The sequence below is a fragment of the Marmota flaviventris genome, chromosome 11 (assembly GCF_047511675.1).
Source record: "Marmota flaviventris isolate mMarFla1 chromosome 11, mMarFla1.hap1, whole genome shotgun sequence".
Classification (NCBI taxonomy): domain Eukaryota; kingdom Metazoa; phylum Chordata; class Mammalia; order Rodentia; family Sciuridae; genus Marmota; species Marmota flaviventris.
Window position 1 is genome coordinate 102196883 of NC_092508.1, and position 22523 is coordinate 102219405.

The 22523-nt window shown below is 41.6% G+C and overlaps 1 protein-coding gene across 1 annotated transcript in view; it reads right to left on the bottom strand.

The window, feature by feature from the left end:
- Positions 1-217: 217 nt before the first annotated feature.
- Positions 218-22523, bottom strand: part of Tsn (translin) — a 180072-nt gene continuing 157766 nt past the window's right edge. Inside the window, exon 7 of the mRNA XM_071619268.1 lies at positions 218-281. Coding sequence (XP_071475369.1) covers positions 251-281 — 31 coding nt within the window. The 3' untranslated portion in view covers positions 218-250. The remainder of the gene's footprint in view (positions 282-22523) is intronic.

Consider the following 22523-nt stretch of genomic DNA (forward strand, 5'->3'; position numbering starts at 1 on the left):
CACTCTAAGTCCGAATTTGAAACAAATTAGAGAGTCTTTATTATCTGGCCACAGACTGTTCCTCACAGGATCCAACTGACCCTCTGGGAGAACAGCAGGCATCTGCAAATAGGCCAGAGTATTTAAAGGGAAAAAAAAAACCCCACATCCTATAGAATCTGCAAGTTGCAAGCAAGCAGGATACAAGGGCTGAGAAAGCAGCAGAGCAAAAACAAACAACCACATCCTGGGTTCGAGCACATTGGTGGGTCTACATCCTGGGTTCGAGTACATCTGTGAGCCTATGAAGTACAAAAAAAACGATTTTTTAAAACATCTTAGAAACAGCTTATATTATAGATTCACACAGGAGTCATAAAAATGGAGTCACTATGGCTATATTTCCTTACATTTGCCTATAGCTATACCTTGTACTGAACTATTGTTCCACCGACCTCTACTTATCTGTAGCCTCTATTAACTTATGGGCTATGCTTATCACCTTACACTGTTCTATATCTTATTTCTAATTACTTAAACCTTACGTCTTACAATTACATGATTTTGCTGTCCTACTAGTACTTCTTCTAACTTATAACTAGGGTAGCTTAACACTATTTATTCTATAACACTTCTCACATAATCCTATTATCCTACTTATTAATATTTCATAACCTATAACCTATTATCTATATTGATTAAGCTCAGACCATAGCACAAACACTTTCAGGGCTACAGGAAAAAAGGATAAAGATAATTTTTTTTTTTGGGGGGGGGGCAATGCTTTTGGATCCATCCCCACAGCCCTAGGTGGAGGTGATAAAAAGGCAGATTCCAGGTCAAATCAGAAGCATTTGTTCCTGCAGTGATGAGCATTCCCAGAAGACCTTCTGCAGAGCTCTGTTTCCACCCAGGATGCTGCAAAAGAATCCCAAGGGACTGGACTGGGAGCAGCATTGGACCCTTTCAACCCCAGACTCTGCCAGTCCTTAGCAAAGCTACTCCCCAACAGCACCAGGAAGCAGGTGGAGAGATGGGAGAGGTCAAGGGTGAGACACCTGCAGCTGGTGCATGTGGCCTATCCTGAGCCAGCTTTATGGATATGCCACCCATGCAGCAGTCCAGGCTGCTCCAAGGAGGCCTCAACCTGGTTAAATGTTCTGCTGCCATCATCTTGAAATTCTTAATTTTGGAACAGGGGACCCCTATTTTTGTTTTGCACTAGATTTTACAAATTCTGGGCCCTGGGTTTATCCCTTTTGCTCTTTTTGAGCCAATCTTGTGGAATTCGATGACCCCTGCAGGTAACAGGAGGTCCTAATGTCTCACAGAGCAGCCCAGAGATTTAAAGAAGGGAATGGAAAGCTCTTCGGAAAGTTGCTGATCATTAAAAGAGACACCCAAATGTTTTCTGTTGCCATCACGTTTATGATGATGGATTGATAAGCTTCCCAATAATCATTCAAGTAAATGTTATCTCCACATCTCCTCCATATTAGGCTATGTTCTCATTGAATCCTCATAAGACCAAGCAGAGACGTGACAATTCCCATTTCACAGATGAAAAAAGTGAGGCCAGAGAAGCTCAGAGACTTACTCAAAGTGCCACAGCTGGCAAGCGGCAGAGCAGGAGTAGAACTGGACTCTGCTTGAACCCAAGTCTAGGATTTTTCCTGTGAGCTGCTCTGCCTGAGGCTGATTCTACTGAGGTTTCACCTCTAAGCAGTTGCCCTGGACCCAAGAAATCCAAAGAAAATGAAGCGATGATACTGGGTTCAAGGCGACCTCCCTGCAGACCAGGCCCTCAGTGGTCTGTCTGTGAGCTAATGACTCTCAGAGCCAACATAATGACCGGCACCATTGGCAGAACCCGCCTTCCTTACTCTGCTCCTTAAAGGCTCTAATAGATTTTCCATAGCTGCTGGCAGAGCAAACCTCTGCTGATTTAAACTAATGTAGAAGCATTTGAAAAGACTCTTACAGAGAATTCTCTATTTCTTTTCCTTATTTTCCCTTTCAGTGCAAAAAAGAAGAAAATATATGACCTAAATCTGTCAGACACCTTGAAAAGAAGGAACCCCCAAGAGGAACATGTTAGCAATCCACATGGCTTTTTTAATTATTATGAAAATGCCCAAATTCGTAAATAGCTAGAAAATACTTTGAATAGGAAGTTGGTGATTACAGTTCCCAGTGCATTTGGCTGCAATGACATATGGTAATTTCACAGCCTAAGAAAGGATTTCCAGATGCAAACATGTATACCCCCCTCCATCACTTTGAGCAGGGGGGAGTTAGCTGCAAAGATACACTTTTCAAAATTCAATTTGGGGCCTCCCCCAAAATTGTTCTTTGGGAACTGCAAGTTGGCCAGAGTGAGCTGTAAGCACAACCATCCTTTTACTTGTGGTGATCATGGTAAAGAAATCATAAGGAGGACACGGGCACAGTGGCCCACACCCGCAATCCCAGCTACTTGGGAGGCTAAGGAAGGAGGATCAAAAATTTCAGGCCAGCCTCAGCAACTTAGCAGGACCCTGACTCAAAAATATAAAGGACTGGATATATACTCAGTGATAAATCATCCTGAGTTCAATCTCCAGCCCCACAGAAAGAAAAAGAGAAAAGAAAAAAAAATGTAGCTCAGTTTCACTCCATTCATTCATAAATGCACACATAAGTTCTAGAACGTGACTGGACTAACAGGTACTAACCCCTGTGCTTGGCTTAATCGACTGCTCAATCAAACAGGTATGAAGACCAAAACAAAATGCTTTAAAAATAAAAAAGATTTTCGGTTCATTTAAGTAACTCTTAGTAAAGGGCAAGAAGTCAATAGTCTGCCTCTCTGAGTTTTCTGTCTCTGCATTTGTTCCATACAGCTGTTAAAGTATTGCTCTTTGCACAAATACGTGCCCAACACACAGTCTCAGGAGTTTTCTAAAAATAACTCCATTCAATTTACTTAACATTTAACCAAGCCCATGTTCTAAGCGATGGGCTACATAGGAAGCCAGCCCCTTCACCCCAAGAGCCTACTTCATTCATACCCACAGAGTTTTTCTCTTGCTCCATTTACCCCCAGCCCTACCTCTCATTCACCTGGTTTCAGTGAGAGCTGATTGACTGATACCTTGTGACCCCACCCTTGCTGATCTCAGGTGATTGGACAACTGGCCCAAGCTAAGCCAATCAAAATCTTCTCCCAGCCCTGGCATGACCTTGGAAGTAGAGCAAGTGGTCTACAAGAAGAAGAGAGAGAGGAGAATTGGACCAATAGTTTTTATGGTGTTGGAGTCTCCTGTTGGTGAGGCCAAGCTAAGACAAGCTGTATTTTCACCAGCTTCCACAACCTCCTTCTGTCTTAGAAATAGATTCACCTTTTGTGCTTAAACTAGCTCAAGTGGATTTCAGTTGCTAGCTACAAAGTTGGAGTTTGTCTCTATTTGATAGGATAACATTGGTCAGAAAATTTCTAAGAGTGTGATTATCAGGGACACTAACAATTCAGAGGAAAAGAGACTGTGTGATGCTATTTCATGCATTTGAACTAAGTGTGTTTAGCAGCACATAAACCATTAAATAAAGACCAGTTTGCTTCCCTGCAGTCACCAAATTCCATGGCTATGCTTCTCCAAGTCTAGTACCCAGACCACCAGCTGCAGCAGCAGCACCACCACCAAAGAACTTTTTCGGGGTGAGAATTCCACCCCAGACCTAAGGTGTTGGAAAATGGAGGTGAGGCCCAGCCAGGTCTCCCTGGCCACCTGTTCTGATGCTTGTAACAGCCCTCTGGGTGATTCTGAAGCACAGTGATGTTTGGGGAGCATTGACTATGAGGTGCTCTCACATACATTACCCCAGCAGCCTCTCAAAACAGCCTTGTAAATAACCACTCATTCCCATTTCACATCAAAGGAAGCTGAAGACCGGGAACATGACTTATCTGAAGTCACAGGACTGGGAGATGCCCAGGTGGGTCCCCCTCCAAGGCTGTCCAGCCTCTCACTGTGCTTTCTTCTACTCAGCCTTCAACTCTCCCAGGTCCTTGCTCCTCCGACTCACCCCCACCCCACCCCGGAGGCTCCATCACCTTTGGGTCCAGCTAGGACAGCAGGAATTGTCATTTTACTGCCACCAAACACAGGCTGATCCCACCCACTACCACCTTGTTGTTCAAGTCCCCTGAGTTATGCCAATGGCTCCTTCCAGACCTGAAGTGGTCCTATAAGGACAGAGATTGTCTTCACGTTTGATCTTCCTCTCTGTCCCACTGGATCCCAGCATTTTATGGTGCGCTAGCTGTCTCTTTCCAACTCTAGCCTGTTCAAAGCTTTACAATTTGGAGTCCCACTGACCACAGACAGCCTGTAGGTCAAAAGTCATTTCCCAGTGATCAGGTTTTACCTACTTAGCCATAAATTGTGTTAGCAATGAAGCTTCCTCTGAAAGAGTTTACATTTAAGCCCTCACTGGTCATTGACTTCTAAATGTGAATGGGGAACGTGAGATTTAGCAGGAAAATCTCACATGTATTCAGCAGCAAAGCTCTTGGTGTAGTTAGAAAGCCCAGCACCAAGTGTTCATTTACCTTGCTAGGCAGAAAGAGGAAGAGAGAGGAGCAAGGAAGTTGTGTGCTTTTTCCCCCCAGGGTCTGGTCTTGCTCATGGTGACACCAGGCCCAGGAAGACAGAAGCAAGGACAGAGAAGGATGCTGCGAATCAGGGTGAATGGGAGAAGGCTGAACCTCAAGGCCAAGGGCATGGGCAAGCTCTGGACCCTTTTCAACATCAACAGCACCCCCAGCAGGGTGCCCCTGACAATCTTTGCTTCTGCCTGTCCCTCACTGTCACCTTCCATTCATCACCCTTACACTGGCCAGGATGCCCACCCAGAAGAATAAGGATCCAGGAGCCCCTAAGCAAACAGCAAGAATGACAAAGAGCAGGCCTGCAGAACTTCTCCTCAAGAGTGACTTCCCAGGTCATCACCTCCCACCAAGCAACTCAGGAGCAGATCTGGCAGTGGAGCTAGCAGGGTGTGGAGGACAGAGGGGTCTCACGCTCTGCTTATACTCTAACATGGACCGTTTTTCATTCTGGGAAAATTTCTGTGTAAAAATGTTGAAGTCAAAGGGACCAAAGCAAAAGAAGTGGACTACTCCCAACAGGGAGTCTCAGGCCTCTGAGGAGCCTGTCCCACGAGAAGCTCAGCTGTCAGCCTGAAACTGCAGAGCAGGTCTCTGCTTGTCCCCAAACAGTTCTGGAGAGACTAAGCAAGGAGGGAGAAGGAGACTATCTTGAGAATTAAGTTAGATATGAGGATGCGTCCTCATGGCAGAAACTAATGAGGAGAAAATTGGGGAATATGGAAGGAAGCCAACACATGTTTGAAAAAATAAGAGACCAGAAGTAATAATCACAATAACAGACCTACTGAAGTGTAAGAATTAAGTGAGAAAATCATAGTGATGTTTACAAACACCTGCTACAAGCCAGGTCTCATGCTAGATGACTCCTATTGAATACTCACGCTGCCTTGTAGAGTAAAACTGTTCCCCTCACTTTGCATATAACAAAACAGACGCTCTGCAGAGAATTATCTCTGTAGGTTGCAATACTGGCTGCAGGTGTGGGCATCTCCCTCTGGACATCTTGTCTCGTTCCAGTTCAGTCTCCTTGTTCTTGAGATCAGTAGTTCTGATCAGCTGACCCTCAGAAAAATGCCCTTCAGGACTGGGGACTCCCAGATGTCTGTGTGACTTGCTGGGTGCTTTTTCCTCCCTGGTTACCCAGACTGCTAGAAGGTAAAAGGAACTCTGTGTCAGTCCTTTCTGGCCTTTGTCAGCTGCAAGGAAGCAGAGAGAAGTGAATGTCAGCCTCTGGCTGACACTGAGAGAGACAAAGTTGACAACTGGATCTCAGGCTGACAGAGCTAAGCAGCTTCATTTTCACATTGGGAGAGCAGCTCAGTGAACTTCCTCTGCCTACTTTATCATAGTGAAAACATAAAGTTTTTTGAATTGTGTTTGGTGAAATAACTTGCAAGAATGTAGAGTTATGGAGAGAGGAAGATGGCGGGGAATAGAGTGCGTCACCCCCGTGTACTGCGTCACTGCGCAGATGAATAACGAGTTAGAACAGCCAAAAGCTATCTTGTTAGGAATTTCCAGCAAAATTGGGGTGCATCAAAACCTAGAGGAAGGATTTCCATCGCCCGAGGGTAGGTTACTGGGGCTCAACCGCGAGTGAACCGTGTGCCCGGAGATTCAGGCTGTTTGTTCGGCAGCCGGCCCCACTGCTAGAGACTGCAGTTCGCAGGAAACGGCGTGCCAGCAATGCAGAGGAACAGTGCTGCAGATTCTGTGGGCTCCTGCCAGCTGTGCCCTCACTGTGCTCCGGGCTGAGTTCTGGGTTTGAGACAGGGGAAGGAAGCAGTCCAGTTCTGTCCTCCACACCAGACAGCCCACTGAGGAAGCCAGCAGCCACCATCTTGGAGAGCTGACGTCACCATCGCCAGTTTTCGACAGATTGCAGCTCATTCAGCGATAGAACAGGAGAGATATTGGAACTATAAAAACCAAAACAAATTTAAAGGAGAAAACAGAAACACAGCAGTCAAACAGAGTTGGAAAGTAATGTGAGCACCATGAAAAAACAAGGGAAAAAAGGGTTGCACAAAATGCAGGACAACTTAAATTCACAGGAGAACCTAGAGGCATCAGAAAAATGGACAGAGAAAGAACTCAAGGCATACTTAACTCAGATGGAACGGAATCTTAGAGAAAACTTTAGACAGCAAGTCCAAACAATGAAAGTATACATTGAAACCGAATTACATAAGCAAATTCAAATGGCAAAGAATGAGCTCTACCAGGAGATAGAGATTTAAAAAAAAATCAAACAGTAATCCTAGAAATGCAGGAAACCATAAACCAATTAAAAACTCAAATGAGAATATTACAAATAGACTAGATCAAATAGAAGTCAGAACATCAGATAATGAAGACAAAGTTTATCATCTTGAAAAGAATATAGTCAACACAGAAAGGATCCTAAGAAATCATGAGCAATCCATCCAAGAGATATGGGATGTCATTAAAAAAACCAAATTTGAGAGTCATTGGGATAGAAGAAGGTGTACAGGTTCAAACCAAAGGAATGAACAATCTATTGAATGAAATAATCTTAGAAAACTTCCCAGATATGAAAGATGGAATGGATTGCCAAATCCTGGAAGCCTACAGGACCACAAACATACAAAACCATAATAGACCAACCCCAAGACACATAATTATGAATATCCAACATACAGAAAAAGGAGAGAATATTAAAAGCTACGAGAGAAAGGAGGCAGATTACATTCAGGGGTAAACCAATTAGGTTAACGGCTGATTTTTCATGACAGACGTTGAAAGCGAGAAGATCCTGGAACAACGTATTTCAAACACTGAAAAATAATGGATTCCAACCAAGAATACTGTATCCAGCAAAATTAAACTTCAGATTTGACAATGAAATTAAAATATTTCACGATAAACAAAAGTTAAAAGAATTCGCAGCCAGAAAACCAGCACTGCAAGGCATTTTGAGTAAAACACTACAAGAAGAGGAATGAAAAACAGCACCCAAAACTAACAGTGGGAGGTATCTCAGTAAAGGGAAGAAAAAAAAATAACCAAAAAAGGAAAAACTAGCCAAATTAAAATAAATAAATAAATAAACATGACTGAAAGTACAAAACATATTTCAATACTAACCTTAAACATTAATGGCTTAAATTCACCAATCAAGAGACATAGGCTAGTAACTGGATTTAAAAAACAGATCCAACAATATGCTGCCTTCAGGAGACTCATATGATAGGAAAAGACATACACAGGCTGAAGGTGAAAGGTTGGGAAAAATCATACCACTCACATGGCCCTCGGAAGCAAGCAGGAGTGGCCATACTCCTATCGAATAAAATCAACTTCAAACTTAAGTTAATCAAAAGGGATAAAAAGGACACTATATACTGTTAAAAGGAACCATCCACCAATAAGACATAACAATTATCAATATGTATGCACCAAACAATGGTGCTGCAACGTTCATAAAACAAACTCTCCTCAAGTTCAAGAGTCAAATAGACCACAACACAATAATTATGTGTGACTTCAACACACCGCTCTCTCCATTAGACAGATCCTCCAGACAAAAGCTGAATAAAGAAACTATAGAACTCAATAACACAATCAATAACCTAGACTTAACCGACATATATAGAATACATCAACCATCATCAAGTGGATACACGTTCTTCTCAGCAGCACATGGATCCTTCTCAAAGATAGACCATATATTATGGCATAGGGCAACTCTTAGTGAATATAAAGGTGTGGAGATAATACCATGCATCTTATCTGATCATAACAGAATGAAACTGGAAATCAATGATAAAAGAAGGAACGAAAAACCCTGCATCACCTGGAAAATGAACAATATGTTACTGAATGATCAATGGGTTACAGAAGACATAAAGGAGGAAATCAAAAAATTATTAGAGATAAATGAAAATACAGACACAACATATTGGAATCTATGGGACACAATGAAAGCAGTTTTAAGAGGGAAATTCATTGCCTGGAGTTCATTACTCAAAAAAAAAGAAAAAAACAACAAATAAATGAACTCACACTTCATCTCAAAACCCTAGAAAAGGAAGAGAAAAACAACAGCAAAGGGAGTAAAAGGCAAGAAATAATTAAAATCAGAGCAGAAAACAATGAAATCGAAACAAAAAAAAAAAACATTGAAAAAATTGATAAAACTAAAAGTTGGTTCTTTGAAAAAATAAATAAGATCGACAGACCCTTAGGCATGCTAATGAAGAGAAGAAGAGAGAGAACTCAAATTACTAACATATGGGATGAAAAAGGCAATATCACAATGGACACTAAAGAAATACAGAAGACAATTAGAAAGTATTTTGAAACCCTATATTCCAATAAAATAGAAGATAGTAAAGATACCGATAAATTTATTAAGTCATATGATTTGCCCAGATTGAGTCAGGAAGATACACACAATTTAAACAGACCAATAACAAAGGAAGAAATAGAAGAAGCCATCAAAAGACTACCAACCAAGAAAAGCCCTGGATCGGATGGATATACAGCGGAATTTTACAAAACCTTCAAAGAAGAATTAATACCAATACTTTTCAAGTTATTTCAAGACATAGAAAAAGAAGGAGTTCTTCCAAATTCATTCTATGAGGCCAACATCACCCTGATCCCGAAATCAGACAAAGACACTTCAAAGAAAGAAAACTACAGACCAATAACTCTAATGAACCTAGATGCAAAAATCCTCAATAAAATCCTGGCGAATCGAATACAAAAGCATATCAAAAAAAATGTGCACCATGATCAAGTAGGATTCATCCCTGGGATGCAAGGCTGGTTTAATATACGGAAATCAATAAATGTTATTCACCACATCAATAGACTTAAAGATAAGAACCACATGATAATCTCGATAGATGCAGAAAAAGCATTCGACAAAGTACAGCATCCCTTTATGTTCAAAACGCTAGAAAAACTAGGGATAACAGGAACTTACCTCAACATTGTAAAAGCTATATATGCTAAGCCTCAGGCTAGCATCATCCTGAATGGAGAAAAACTGAAGGCATTCCCTCTAAAAACTGGAACAAGACAGGGATGCACTCTCTCACCACTTCTATTCAATTTAGTTCTCGAAATACTAGCCAGAGCAATTAGACAGATGAAAGAAATTAAAGGCATAAAAATAGGAAAAGAAGAACTTAAATTATCACTATTTGCGGACGATATGATACTATATCTAACAGACCCAAAAGGGTCTACAAAGAAACTACTAGAGCTAATAAATGAATTCAGCAAAGTGGCAAGATATAAAATCAACATGCATAAACCAAAGGCATTCCTGTATATCAGTGACAAATCTTCTGAAATGGAAATGAGGACAACCACCCCATTCACAATATCCTCAAAAAAAGTAAAATACTTGGGAATCAACCTAACAAAAGAGGTGAAAGATTTATATAATGAAAACTATGGAACCCTAAAGAGAGAGATAGAAGAAGACCTTAGAAGATGGAAAAATATACCCTGTTCATGGATAGGCAGAACTAACATCATCAAAATGGCGATATTACCAAAAGTTCTCTATAGGTTTAATGCAATGCCAATCAAAATCCCAATGGCATTTCTTGTAGAAATAGATAAAGCAATCATGAAATTCATATGGAAAAACAAAAGACCCAGAATAGCAAAAACAATTCTAAGCAGGAAGTGTGAATCAGGCGGTATAGTGATACCAGATTTCAAACTATATTACAGAGCAATAGTAACAAAAACAGCATGGTACTGGTACCAAAACAGGCGGGTGGACCAATGGTACAGAATAGAGGACACAGAGACCAATCCACAAAACAACAACTTTCTTATATTTGATAAAGGGGCTAAAGGCATGCAATGGAGGAAGGATAGCATCTTCAACAAATGGTGCTGGGAAAACTGGAAATCCATATGCAACAAAATGAAACTGAATCCCTTTCTCTTGCCATGCACAAAAATTAACTCAAAATGGATCAAAGAGCTTGATATCAAATCAGAGACTCTGCGCCTGATAGAAGAAAAAGTTGGCTCCGATCTATATATTGTGGGGTCGGGCTCCAAATTCCTTAATAGGACACCCATAGCACAAGAGTTAATAACTAGAATCAACAAATGGGACTTACTCAAATGAAAAAGTTTTTTGTCAGCAAAAGAAACAATAAGAGAGGTAAATAGGGAGCCTACATCATGGGAACAAATTTTTACTCCTCACACTTCAGATAGAGCCCTAATATCCAGAGTATACAAAGAACTCAAAAAATTAAACAATAAGAAAACAAATAACCCAATCAACAAATGGGCCAAAGACCTGAACAGACACTTCTCAGAGGAGGACATACAGTCAATCAACAAGTACATGAAAAAATGCTCACCATCTCTAGCAGTCAGAGAAATGCAAATCAAAACCACCCTAAGATACCATCTCACTCCAGTAAGATTGGCAGCCATTATGAAGTCAAACAACAACAAGTGCTGGCGAGGATGTGGGGAAAGGGGTACTCTTGTACATTGCTGGTGGGACTGCAAATTGGTGTGGCCAATTTGGAAAACAGTATGGAGATTCCTGGGAAAGCTGGGAATGGAACCACCATTTGACCCAGCTATTGCCCTTCTCGGACTATTATTCCCTGAAGAACTTAAAAGAGCGTACTACAGGGATACTGCCACATCGATGTTCATAGCAGCACAATTCACAATAGCTAGACTGTGGAACCAACCTAGATGCCCTTCAATAGATGAATGGATAAAAAAATGTGGCATTTATACACAATGGAGTATTACTCTGCACTAAAAAATGACAAAATCATGGAATTTGCAGGGAAATGGATGGCATTAGAGCAGATTATGCTAAGTGAAGCTAGTCAATCCCTAAAAAACAAATACCAAATGTCTTCTTTGATATAATGAGAGCAACTAAGAACAGAGCAGGGAGGAAGAGCAGCAGGAAAAGATTAACATTGAACAGAGACATGAGGTGGGAGGGAAATTGCATGGAAATGGAAGGAGACCCTCATTGTTATACAAAATTACATATAAGAGGTTGTGAGGGGAAGGGGAAATAAAACAAGGGAGAGAATTAAATTACAGCAGATGGGATAGAGAGAGAAGATGGGAGGGGAGGGGAGGGGGGATAGTAGAGGATAGGAAAGGTAGCAGAATACAACAGTTACTAACATGGCATTATGTAAAAATGTGGATGTGTAACCGATGTGATTCTGCAATCTGTATATGGGGTAAAAATGGGAGTTCATAACCCACTTGAATCTGAAGTATGAAATATGATATGTCAAGAGCTTTGTAATGTTTTGAACAACCAATTAAAAAAATAAAAAATAAAGAAAATGCCCTTCAACCATCAGATACATCTGCCTGAAATTGCTCAAACACCATTGTAGGTAGACTCAGGTCCACTCCCTCCTTGATGGTCACCACTATTCTCTGAGTCACAGAAGCCAGGGGTCAAATTGCACCCCTCTCTCTTAACCATTACATCAGGTCCATTTCCAAGTCCTCTTGGCTCAATTCTACCTTCTCTGAGCATCCCTTCAGCCACTGGTTACAATCCCTCGCACCTGGACGGCTGCAAGGGAGTCCCCAGTGACTTCTCCACTCCTTAGCCCACCAGTCTCCGAAAGCACAAAACTGATCCCAGTGCTTCCTTCTCACTCCTTAAACGGCTTCTCATGGCCCTCGGGGTGATCCTGAGACTACCAACAGCCTTAATGCCCGTGTTTCCCAAGCTCTCTTGGTCAGCTCTCACCACTCACCCCACAGACCCTGAGATTGCCAGGCCCTCCTGGGCAAATGGTTCAGGTCACAGTGATTCTTCCTCCCATGCTGAGTTAACCCCCCTTCTCAAGCCTTCTCTGACTCCCCTAGACTGAGGTAAGATTCAATTCAATCATTTGTCACACGGCATGGTAATTGCTCCTAAGTCTGCTAATGAAAGCCAGGTCACTGAGAGCAGGGACTGTGTTTTACTGGTCCTGCTGAGCAGTCCCCTATTGGGTACCTCGGGCTGAATGAACAAACAAATACGAGGCATCCCCGGTGCAGCCCCCTTAACTATGGATGCAAGGTCTGGGATGTCCCCTCAGTGCCCACCAGGCTAAGACCACCAGCAACACCCTGCAGTTGAATGAAGTTGGGTTTACTGACTTGTTGCAAGGAGGGAGAACGCACACCACGGGGAATCTTCGAGCATCTCAGTAAGAGAACATTAGGAAAGCTGGGTGATTTGGGCTTTGCTAGCACTTAGAAGCTGACAGGAAGTGGAAACAATTCTATAATTGGGTATTTTACCAAATCTCAGCTAAAGGGTAGGAGAAATAAAATGAGGCTAAATGTGCAATTGATAAAGCAATAGCAGTCACTTGTATGAGCCAGGATCCAGGGATGTATTGAATTTTTGAGGACACAGGGATGTTTTGAACTTTTGAGACTTGGAGAATGTCCTTATTTTTTAGTTCAGACATAATTATTGTAGTGTAAAATAATAAAAGATAGATGGATAGATAGATAGATAGATAGATAGATAGATAGATAGATAGATATCTGCTCCAATTCCTGGTACAGAGCTCTGAAAACAATTGCAATTTCCTAAGTGATACAGGAGCTAGGAGCATCTTTTGTTCCAATATTTGATCCTTAACCTCAGTTCTTCATACAGAGCTCCTAAATCCCTTGGAGTTTTCTGGGTCATAGGAGCATCTTTTTTTTTTCAACAAGGAACTCTTGGTGGGCTCCCAGATAGATGGGAACTGGTCACCATAATGACCAAAAGATAACTAGAAACTTGGCTTTCAGTCTTTTGACCCATTCTCCCAGGGAGCAGGTGGGCTAGAGATTGGGTTAATAGCCAACCATGCCTCTGTGATGGAGCTTCCATTAAAATCCCTGCAAGCCAGGCACAGTGGCGCATGCCTGTAAGCCCACGACTCAGGAGGCTGAGGCAGGAGATTTGTAATTTTGAGACCAGCCTCAGGAACTTAGTGAAACCCTGTCTCAAAATTTTAAAAGGACTGGGGATGTAACTCAGTGGTGAAGCACCCCTGGTTCAATTCCCAGTATGAAGAATAAGGAGAAGAAGAAGAAGAAGAAGAAGAAGGGGAGAGGGGGAGGGGAAGGGGGGAGAAAAACCAGAAGAAGAAAAAGGAGAAGGAAGAGGAAAAGGAACAGGAGGAAGAAAAATTCCCAAAGATTGGATTTGGAGTGTTTGTTTCCAAATTGCCAAAACATCCACATGCAGAGAGGGAGTGCACCCCAACTCCATGAAATAGGAGCTTCTTTATGAGGCACACTTCTGGACCTCACCCTATGTACCTCTTCGTCTGGTTGTTCATCTGTATCCTTTACCATGTATCTTATATATGAAATCTTTTACAATAAACCAGTGAATGTGTTGCCAGGTTCTGCTACTTGTCCTAACAAATTGATGGACTCTGTGGAGGGGGTTGTGGAAAATTTCAATTTGTAGCCAAATCAGACAGTAACTGCAGCCTACTACAGTCAGGTGCTACATGTCAGGGTTTCAGTCCATGACAGACCACGTGTGCACAATATGTCCCATAAGATTACAGTGGAACTGAAAAAGCCCCTAGTGGCACTGTAGCCATGGCAACGTGGTAACAAGGTAGTACGCACATCACTCACGTGTCTGTGGTGAGATATGAACCCATCTATTGCACTGCCCATGCAGAGGAGGGTAGGGCACATGTGATTATGTACAATACCTAATGCTTTCTTTTTTGTTTTCTTATTTGTTCTTTTTAGATGTACATGACAGTAGAATGTGTTTTGACGTATCATACATACATGGAGTGTAACTTCCCATTCTTGTGCTTGTACATGATGTGGAGTTTCACTGGTCATGTGTTCATGTATGAATAGGAAAGTTCTGCCTGATTCATTCTACTATCTTTCCTATTTCTATCCCTTCCCTTCCCTTAATTCCCCTTTGTCTAATTCAATGAACTTCTATTCTTCCCTCCCCTCTTCACCCGCTCTTATTGTGAGTTAGCATCTGCATATCAGAGAGAAAATTTGGCCTTTGTTTTTTGTTTTTTTTTTTTAATTTTTTATTGTTGGCTGTTCAAAACATTACACATTTCTTGATATATCATATTTCACACTTTGATTCAAGTGGGTTATGAGCTCCCATTTTTACCCCATATACAGATTGCAGAATTACATCAGTTACACATCCATTGATTTACATATTGCCATACTAGTGTCTGTTGTGTTCTGCTGCCTTTCCTATCCTCTACTATCCCCCCTCCCCTCCCCTCCCCTCCCCTCTTCTCTCTCTGCCCCCTCTACTGACATTCATTTGTCCCCCTTGTATTATTTTTCCCTTTCCCCTCACTTCCTCTTGTATGTACTTTTGTATAACTCTGAGGGACCTTCCATTTCCATGCAATTTCCCTTCTCTCTCCCTTTCCCTCCCACCTCTCATCCCTGTTTAATGTTAATCTTCTTCTCGTGCTGATCCTACTCTGTTCTTAGTTACTCTCCTTATATCAAAGAAGACATTTGGCATTTGTTTTTTAGGGATTGGCTAGCTTCACTTAGCATAATCTGCTCTAGTTGGCCTTTGTTTTTTGAGATTGGCTTATTTCACTTAGCATGATAGTCTCCAGGTCCCCCCATTTACCTGAAAATACCATAATTTCATTCATCTTTATGGCTGAGTAATATTCCATTGTATATATACCACATTTTCTTTATCCATTCATTTGTTGAAGGGCATCTAGGTTGGTTCCATAACTTAGCTATTGTGAATTGAGCTGCTATAAACATTGGTGTGGCTGCATCACTGTAGTACGTTGATTTTAAGTCCTTTGGGTATAAACCGAGGAGTGGGATAGCTGGGTCAGATGATGGTTCCATTCCAAGTTTTCTGAGGAATATCCATACTGCTTTCCATAGTGGTTGCACCAATTTGCAGTCCCACCAGCAATGTATGAGTGTGCCTTTTCCCCACATCCTCGCCAACATTTATTGTTACTTGTATTCTTGATAATTACCATTCTGACTAGAGTGAGATGAAATCTCAGTGTAGTTTTAATTTGCATTTCTCTAATTGCTAGAGATGTTGAGCATTTTTTTGTACATTTGTTGACTGATTGTATTTCTTCCATGTAGTGTCTGTTCAGTTCCTTTGCCCATTTATTGATTGGGTTATTTGTGGGGTTTTTTTTTGTTGTTGTTGTTTTTTTTTTGGCAGCACCTAATACTTTCTAATGATGATAAATGACTATGTTGCTGGTTGATGTACTTGCTATACTGTACTTGTTATTGTTATTTTAGAGTGCACTCCTACTTAATTAAAAAAAAAAAAAAAACGTTTACTATGAGACAGTATGCAGTGCAACACCAGCAAACCTCACAGTTCTCGTGTTGTCTGTGTTCCTGGACTACATTAAGCATTTTTCTCTTATGTTTAATTCAATCTCATTTTATTTTGTGCCTCAAGGCTCTAGGAGCGACAGACTACCCCACACGTATGTCATACAAACAAGATGTCTTTAGATGGCTTTACCATCTAAATTGGTATAATACATCATGACATTTGCACAATGCCAATAGTCCCTAAAATGCATATCTCAGAAGGCTTGCCATTTGTCAAGCAATGCCTGGCGGTACTTGCAATTAGCATTTGAAGTGGGGGCAGTCTTGCAGAACGAAGCCCTTCACCTGTGGGGCCTGATGCTATCCCAGGCACAGTGTCAGAATTAAGTTCAACTGTGGCTCTGTTGCCAACCACTGGAGATTTGCTTGGTGGGTGGGGAAACCCCACACACACACACACACACACACACATGGACCAGCAGTGTTATGTCCTGGGTTGAGTACTGTAGGAGAAAACATTGGTCTGTGGGGTTTTTTCCTACCTCATTCAAGAGAGATCTTGTTTTTGCTTGATCCTTCATGGTCACAGAGTGCCCTTGACCCATATTGGCGTTCTACGACATGATTCATGGTCCACGGAAGACACCAAGACCCAGTTCTAGGTCTTTTGCCAACCAATCCTGCAGCTGACTGGCCTGGTATGGCCACAGGTATGGGAGGAAAAGCATAAATCCGTTGCTTCCTGTCCTTCTTGTACATTCCCACTCAGGACCGGCAAATGGGGGGACGTGAAAGCAGCCTGCAATCTCCTCTCTCCACCTTTCCCCAGCCATCCCATCATGGGTTCCCATGGGACCTGGTGGCCACCCTCCGCAGCTATATGGGAAAATTCCTTCTTTGGGAACCTCTCTCTCTTCCTTCTTCCCCTGAGGTCCTGAGATTCTTTAATTCTTTGGGTTACCCAACCTCCACTCCAGCACCTTCTCTGGTGTGAAAGTTAATGACACTAAGATGAAATTGTTCTTGCAGGTCCCAGACAAAAATAAATAAATAAAATGGAGCCAGAAAGTAATAAACAGGGAGGGACTGTGCCTGTCTGAGATAAACGCTATTTCAAGAACTTTCTAAAGTCCCACAAGAGTGCTTCTCATTCTGCACATACCCCATACGTCGTACCTTTTGCACACACACTGCACAGATTTCTGTAACAAAGTTTATCCTTAACATTCTTTTAGACCACAACCATCAGATGAGAAGCTCTGAGCAGAACATTTGCCCAGCCAAGAAACCTCCACCAATGAGCTGAGGACGGTTCTGCCTCAGGTCTCCAAGACTAATGAATTTTGTATCCAAGTAGCTCATATAAATGTCTCCCTTTTTGCCTTTGAAAACTTCCCCTTGCCTCAATTTCCTTGAATACACTGTAGTTTACACCAGCACACATATTCCCATTGCAATGCTTTTCTATTCCTAAATAAATGTTATTTGTTGGAGAATTTATCTGATTGTTATTTAGACTGATAAAGCTGGCCCCGTGGCCTCACCTGTAGGTCAGTTTTGGGGTTCCACTGAGCTCCACTTAAATGGGTCCATTGGTGGGACAAGCGAAAATGCTGCGGATTCTGCAACTGGAGGGAAGGGAAGAGAAGGGGACCTCAAAAGCTGTGACCTGGAGCTGGGGATGTGGCTCAAGCAGTAGCGCACTCGCCTGGCATGCGCAGGGCACTGGGTCGAACCTCAGCACCACATAAAAATAAAATAAAAATGTTGTGTCCACTGAAAACTAAATATATATATATATATATATATATATATATATATATATATATATATATATATATATATATATATAATTCTCTCTCTCTCTCTCTCTCTCTCTCTCTAAAAAAAAAAAAAATGCTGTGACCTGGGCTGGGGTTGGAGCTCAGCAATACAGCACTTGCCTAACATGTGTGAGGAGGCACTGGGTACAATCTTCAGCACCACAAAAACAAATAAATAAAATAAAAGTATTGTCGATCTACAGCAACCAAAAGAAAGAAAGAAAGAAAAAAGAAACTCACTGTGACCCTTTGTGGCATTTCTCCACATCAGGCCCTTCCTACTTCTGAGTTCAACCTCCTTTTAGCATGGATTTTGATCCTTTTAGCATGGATTTTGACATCAGTTTGCTAAAACACTGTGTCTCCACACCTTGGATTGCATTACCATTTGCCCCTGGTAAGTGTCACTATGACAGAGGGAAGATAAATTAGAACTAACAAAAAGAAATTTAACTTTAAAAAAAAAGGAATGAAATATGGTTTGCTTCTGGTTTTTGACACCAGGGATTGAACTCAGGGGTGCTATAACCACTGAGCCATATCTCCTGGACTTTTTATTTTTTATTTTGAGATAGGATTTTGCTAAGTTGCTTAGGGCCTCACTAAGTGGCTAAGACTGTCCTCTAATTTGTGATCTCCCTGCCTTGGCCTCCACTTGGGATTACAGACATGCAGCCCTGTGCTTGGCTTGAATCATGGTTAATAAACATGAAAACTTCCTCATTCATTCCTCGGGCTTCTTGCAAGCGCCCACCCCTTGATGTCTGTGCTTTCTACGCAGCACTCTCACACTGTCTCACATGCATCTCTATGGTACTTTGGTCCTCCCAACTAAACTGTAAGCCCCCCAGGGAGAAGGATCATCCCCATCCTGGCTGTCCTCCCAACCCCAGCCTGCTCTGAGTTCTCACTCACCCCACTCCTGCCCACATCCATTTCAGAGCCTCACCGTCTTCACTGAGCTCCACCATAACCCCACCTGCAGGTCATGAAGGAATTCAGCCATCTGAGCAACTCCCAGTAATTGCCAGCTGGGAAAGGGGCTTCAAGGGGACAGCCACTCTCACATGGTGCAGAGGCATCAGATGGTGCCTCTTGGGAACAGAAAGTGTCAGCTGAGTTTCCTGACTCAGCCTTGGCTCAAAGGCACTTTCTCTGAGAATATGAGGATGTACAGAGAATAAAATTCTCTTTCATGTGCTCCACTTGGAACAGCTGATTCAAACGAGGAAAACCATGGTCTCCACCTGCAGATGCAAGCCAGCCTTCTGGGCGTGAGCCAGGGGAGGTGAGGGTGGGAAGGGAACCTTTCTGCAAGAGTTCTCCCAGCTGTGTGTGGATGGGGCTGCCACAGTCTCCAGATTCCCATGTTTGCCTTTTGCATTCGCAGTTATATTCAGTGTGGCACTGCCGTGAGCCACATTTCCCCACAATGTTGACTGCTTCTTAGCCAGTGTGTGAGCTGAAGTGGGAACACAGAGAGAACAACTGGGACACCTTGGGGCAGGACCTTCCTGCAATAGAGTGACATGGTTCCCCTATTGGTGGCTGGGCAAGCAGACACACCTGGCATTTTTTAGGGAACATGTGTCACTGCCAAGGTGCCATATCACAGTCTCTGATGTCAGGGGAAGGGCACCAACATCACCATTTGAGCCAGGAGGCGGCAGTAGGGACAATTCAACTATCCAGACCCACCTCCTCATGCTTACCTGTTCTAAGTGTGAAAATGGGATAGGAATCACACAAGGGCTGGGGTTGTGGCTCAGCGGTAAAGTATCTGTCTAGCGAGGGCCTGGGTTCGATCCTCAGCACCGCATAAAAATAAATAAATTTAAGAAATACAGGTATTGTGCCCAACTACAACTAAAAAATAAATATTTTTTTTAAAAAAAGAATCACACAATCTGGATGTCTCCCAAATTAGAAGAGATGTTTGTATTACAAAATACTTATTTTTGAAGGATTTCCTTAAATAAGAAACACTGCTTAGGCTTCGTGGTTGCATGTTTCCAAGATATTACTTTCTTGTCAAAATAAAAGCCAGAAAGGTAGAAACTGAAAATTAAAATAACAGATTAAAACAATAAATATTTAAAGAGGAAAACATCCATAAGATAAAAACAGAAGTAAACATGTTCTAATCACACAAATAGGAAGAAAATTCGAAGTACAGAGAAATAGAACTGAAAAAAAGAAAAAATTAGCATATGCCACTGAAAATATATGGAGTGAAAATGAAATGCATACGGTTATGCATTTAATTTATGTGTGTATATATATATATATTTATATATTATGTATATGAGTATATTTGTATGTAAGTATGTACAGAGTTGTTTTTTATAATAATAAGGTGATGCCACAGAATTTTATGAATTTTTTTGTTTTCCCTTTTTATGCCAAAAATTGTGTTTAAGAAACTTTCAGTTTCTACACCAACAAATAAAGAGCCTGAAAGTTTTCATTCCTGCTCCTACAACATGAAGAAATCTAAATAAACTGAAAACCAATGACTTTTCTTGGACTTTTCTCTCATTCTCAGAGACGGGAGAGAAATATAAATCCAGTTACCTCTAAAATCAACTTACCTTGAGCAGAAGCTGCTGCAGCCATTTGCTGATGGAGGCCCCTCAATGGTACCTCCAAAGAGTTACTGGAGGCTAACTGTGGACGAGGGTGGGAGTGAGGTACTTACCTCCAGGAAAGGGAGCACTTTCATGAGATCTTCCAGGAACCTCACCCTGAGTTGACGAAGATCCCCTGGGAAACTAACGATTTTATAGTCCAGCACATTCTCCATAATAAGTCTTATTCATCAGGAGAAAAGACCAGAATTTTACTCAACTCCAGCACCCTCTAGCCTTCCTTTCTCATTCAAGGGAGGACAAAAAAACCCTAAGAAATACTTGTGAATTATAGAATACTTCCCCTTCCTCACTCCTTAACACAACAGCACCAGGGCTCCAGTGTAATAACGAGATCATATAGAAGGAGCTGCAGAGCGCAGCTTCTATTTAAGAAGGAATCTCTAGGGAAATCCAAAGACAATGAAGGGGGGAGAAAAACAAAGAAATTGGAAGAATTTGAAGGCTCTTGTTCCTACAGCTTCATAAAATATTAAACACAGATCAACTTCGAAAAAGAGTAGCATAACACCAAAAGTCGTCCTCAGTTCCAATTACCCAATGCCGCGTATCTGATTTTCAACAAAAAAATAGAAAGCCATGCTAAAAGACAAAAGAAAAACAGTCAAAACAAGAATCAGAACCTGAGTGAGATAGGGCAGATATTTTGGAGTTATCAAAGGGAATTTAAAATAACTATGATTAATGCGTTAAGGGCTCCAGTGGAAAAAAGGGACAATTTAGAAAAATGGATAATGTAATCAGAGAGGTGGATGTTCTAAGAATCAAAAGGAAGTGCTATACATTTGTACTGTACTTTATGAAAGCATTAATTTATAATTAAATAAAGGATTGACCTGCAACCTGGAGAACAGGCCCAGCAGCCAGCCAGCATGGTAGACAGATCACCCCTATTGGAGGAGGGGCCCAGCCGTTGCCCACAAGGTAGGCAGACCACGCGACCTGGAGAAGGGGCCCAGCGGCCCGCTGGCGTGATAGACAGATAACCCCAATTGGAGGAGGAGCACAGCCGCCGCCCGCCCCTGCAAGGGAGACTTTGCAACTATACAAGAGCAATAAAAATATATAGGGGGAAAATTCAATAACACAACAGTTTCACCAAGCAGAAAGAAACGCGAGCAGTATGAAAAGACAAGGAAAGAAAGGACCACAAGCAATGCAGGTCAACGCAACTTTAGAAGAGGTAATAGCTGCAGAAGATGGAATGTCAGATAAAGAATTCAGGATTTACATGCTTCAGATGATCTGGAGTCTCAAGGAAGACATTAGACAGCAAAATCAGACAATGAAAGAACACTTCGACAATGAATTACATAAACAAATCCAAGAAGCAAAGGATCAACTATACAGGGAGATAGAGGTTATAAAAAACAAACAAACAGAAATCCTAGAAATGCAGGAAGCAATAAACAAACTTAAAAACTCAATGGAGAATACTACCAGCAGAGTAGAACACTTAGAAGATAGAACATCAGACAATGAAGACAAAGTATTTCAACTTGAAAAAAACATAGACAGCTCAGCGAGACTCTTAAGAAACCATGAGCAGAACATCCAAGAAATATGGGATAACATAAAGAGACCAAACTTAAGAGTCATTGGGATACAGGAAGGTATAGAGGTCCAAACCAAAGGAATGAGCAATCTGTTCAACGAAATAATATGAGAAAACTTCCCAGACTTGAAGAATGAGACAGAATCCCAAATCCTAGAAGCCTACAGGATGCCGAACGTGCAAAATCATAAGAGATCCACACCTAAACACATTATAATGAAGATGCCCAACATACAGAATAAGGAGAGAATTTTAAAAGCTTCAAGAGAAAGGAAGCAGATTACATTTAGTGGTAAACCAATCAGGATAACAGCTGATCTTTCAACACAGACTCTGAAAGCTAGAAGATCCTGGAACAACATATTTCAAACACTGAAAGAAAATGGGTTCCCACCAAGAATTGTGTATCCAGTGAAATTAAGCTTCAGGATGGAAGAGGAAATTAAAACCTTCCACGATAAACAAAAGCTAAAAGAATTTGCAGCTAGAAAACCATCTCTTCAAAACACCCTCGGCAAAACATT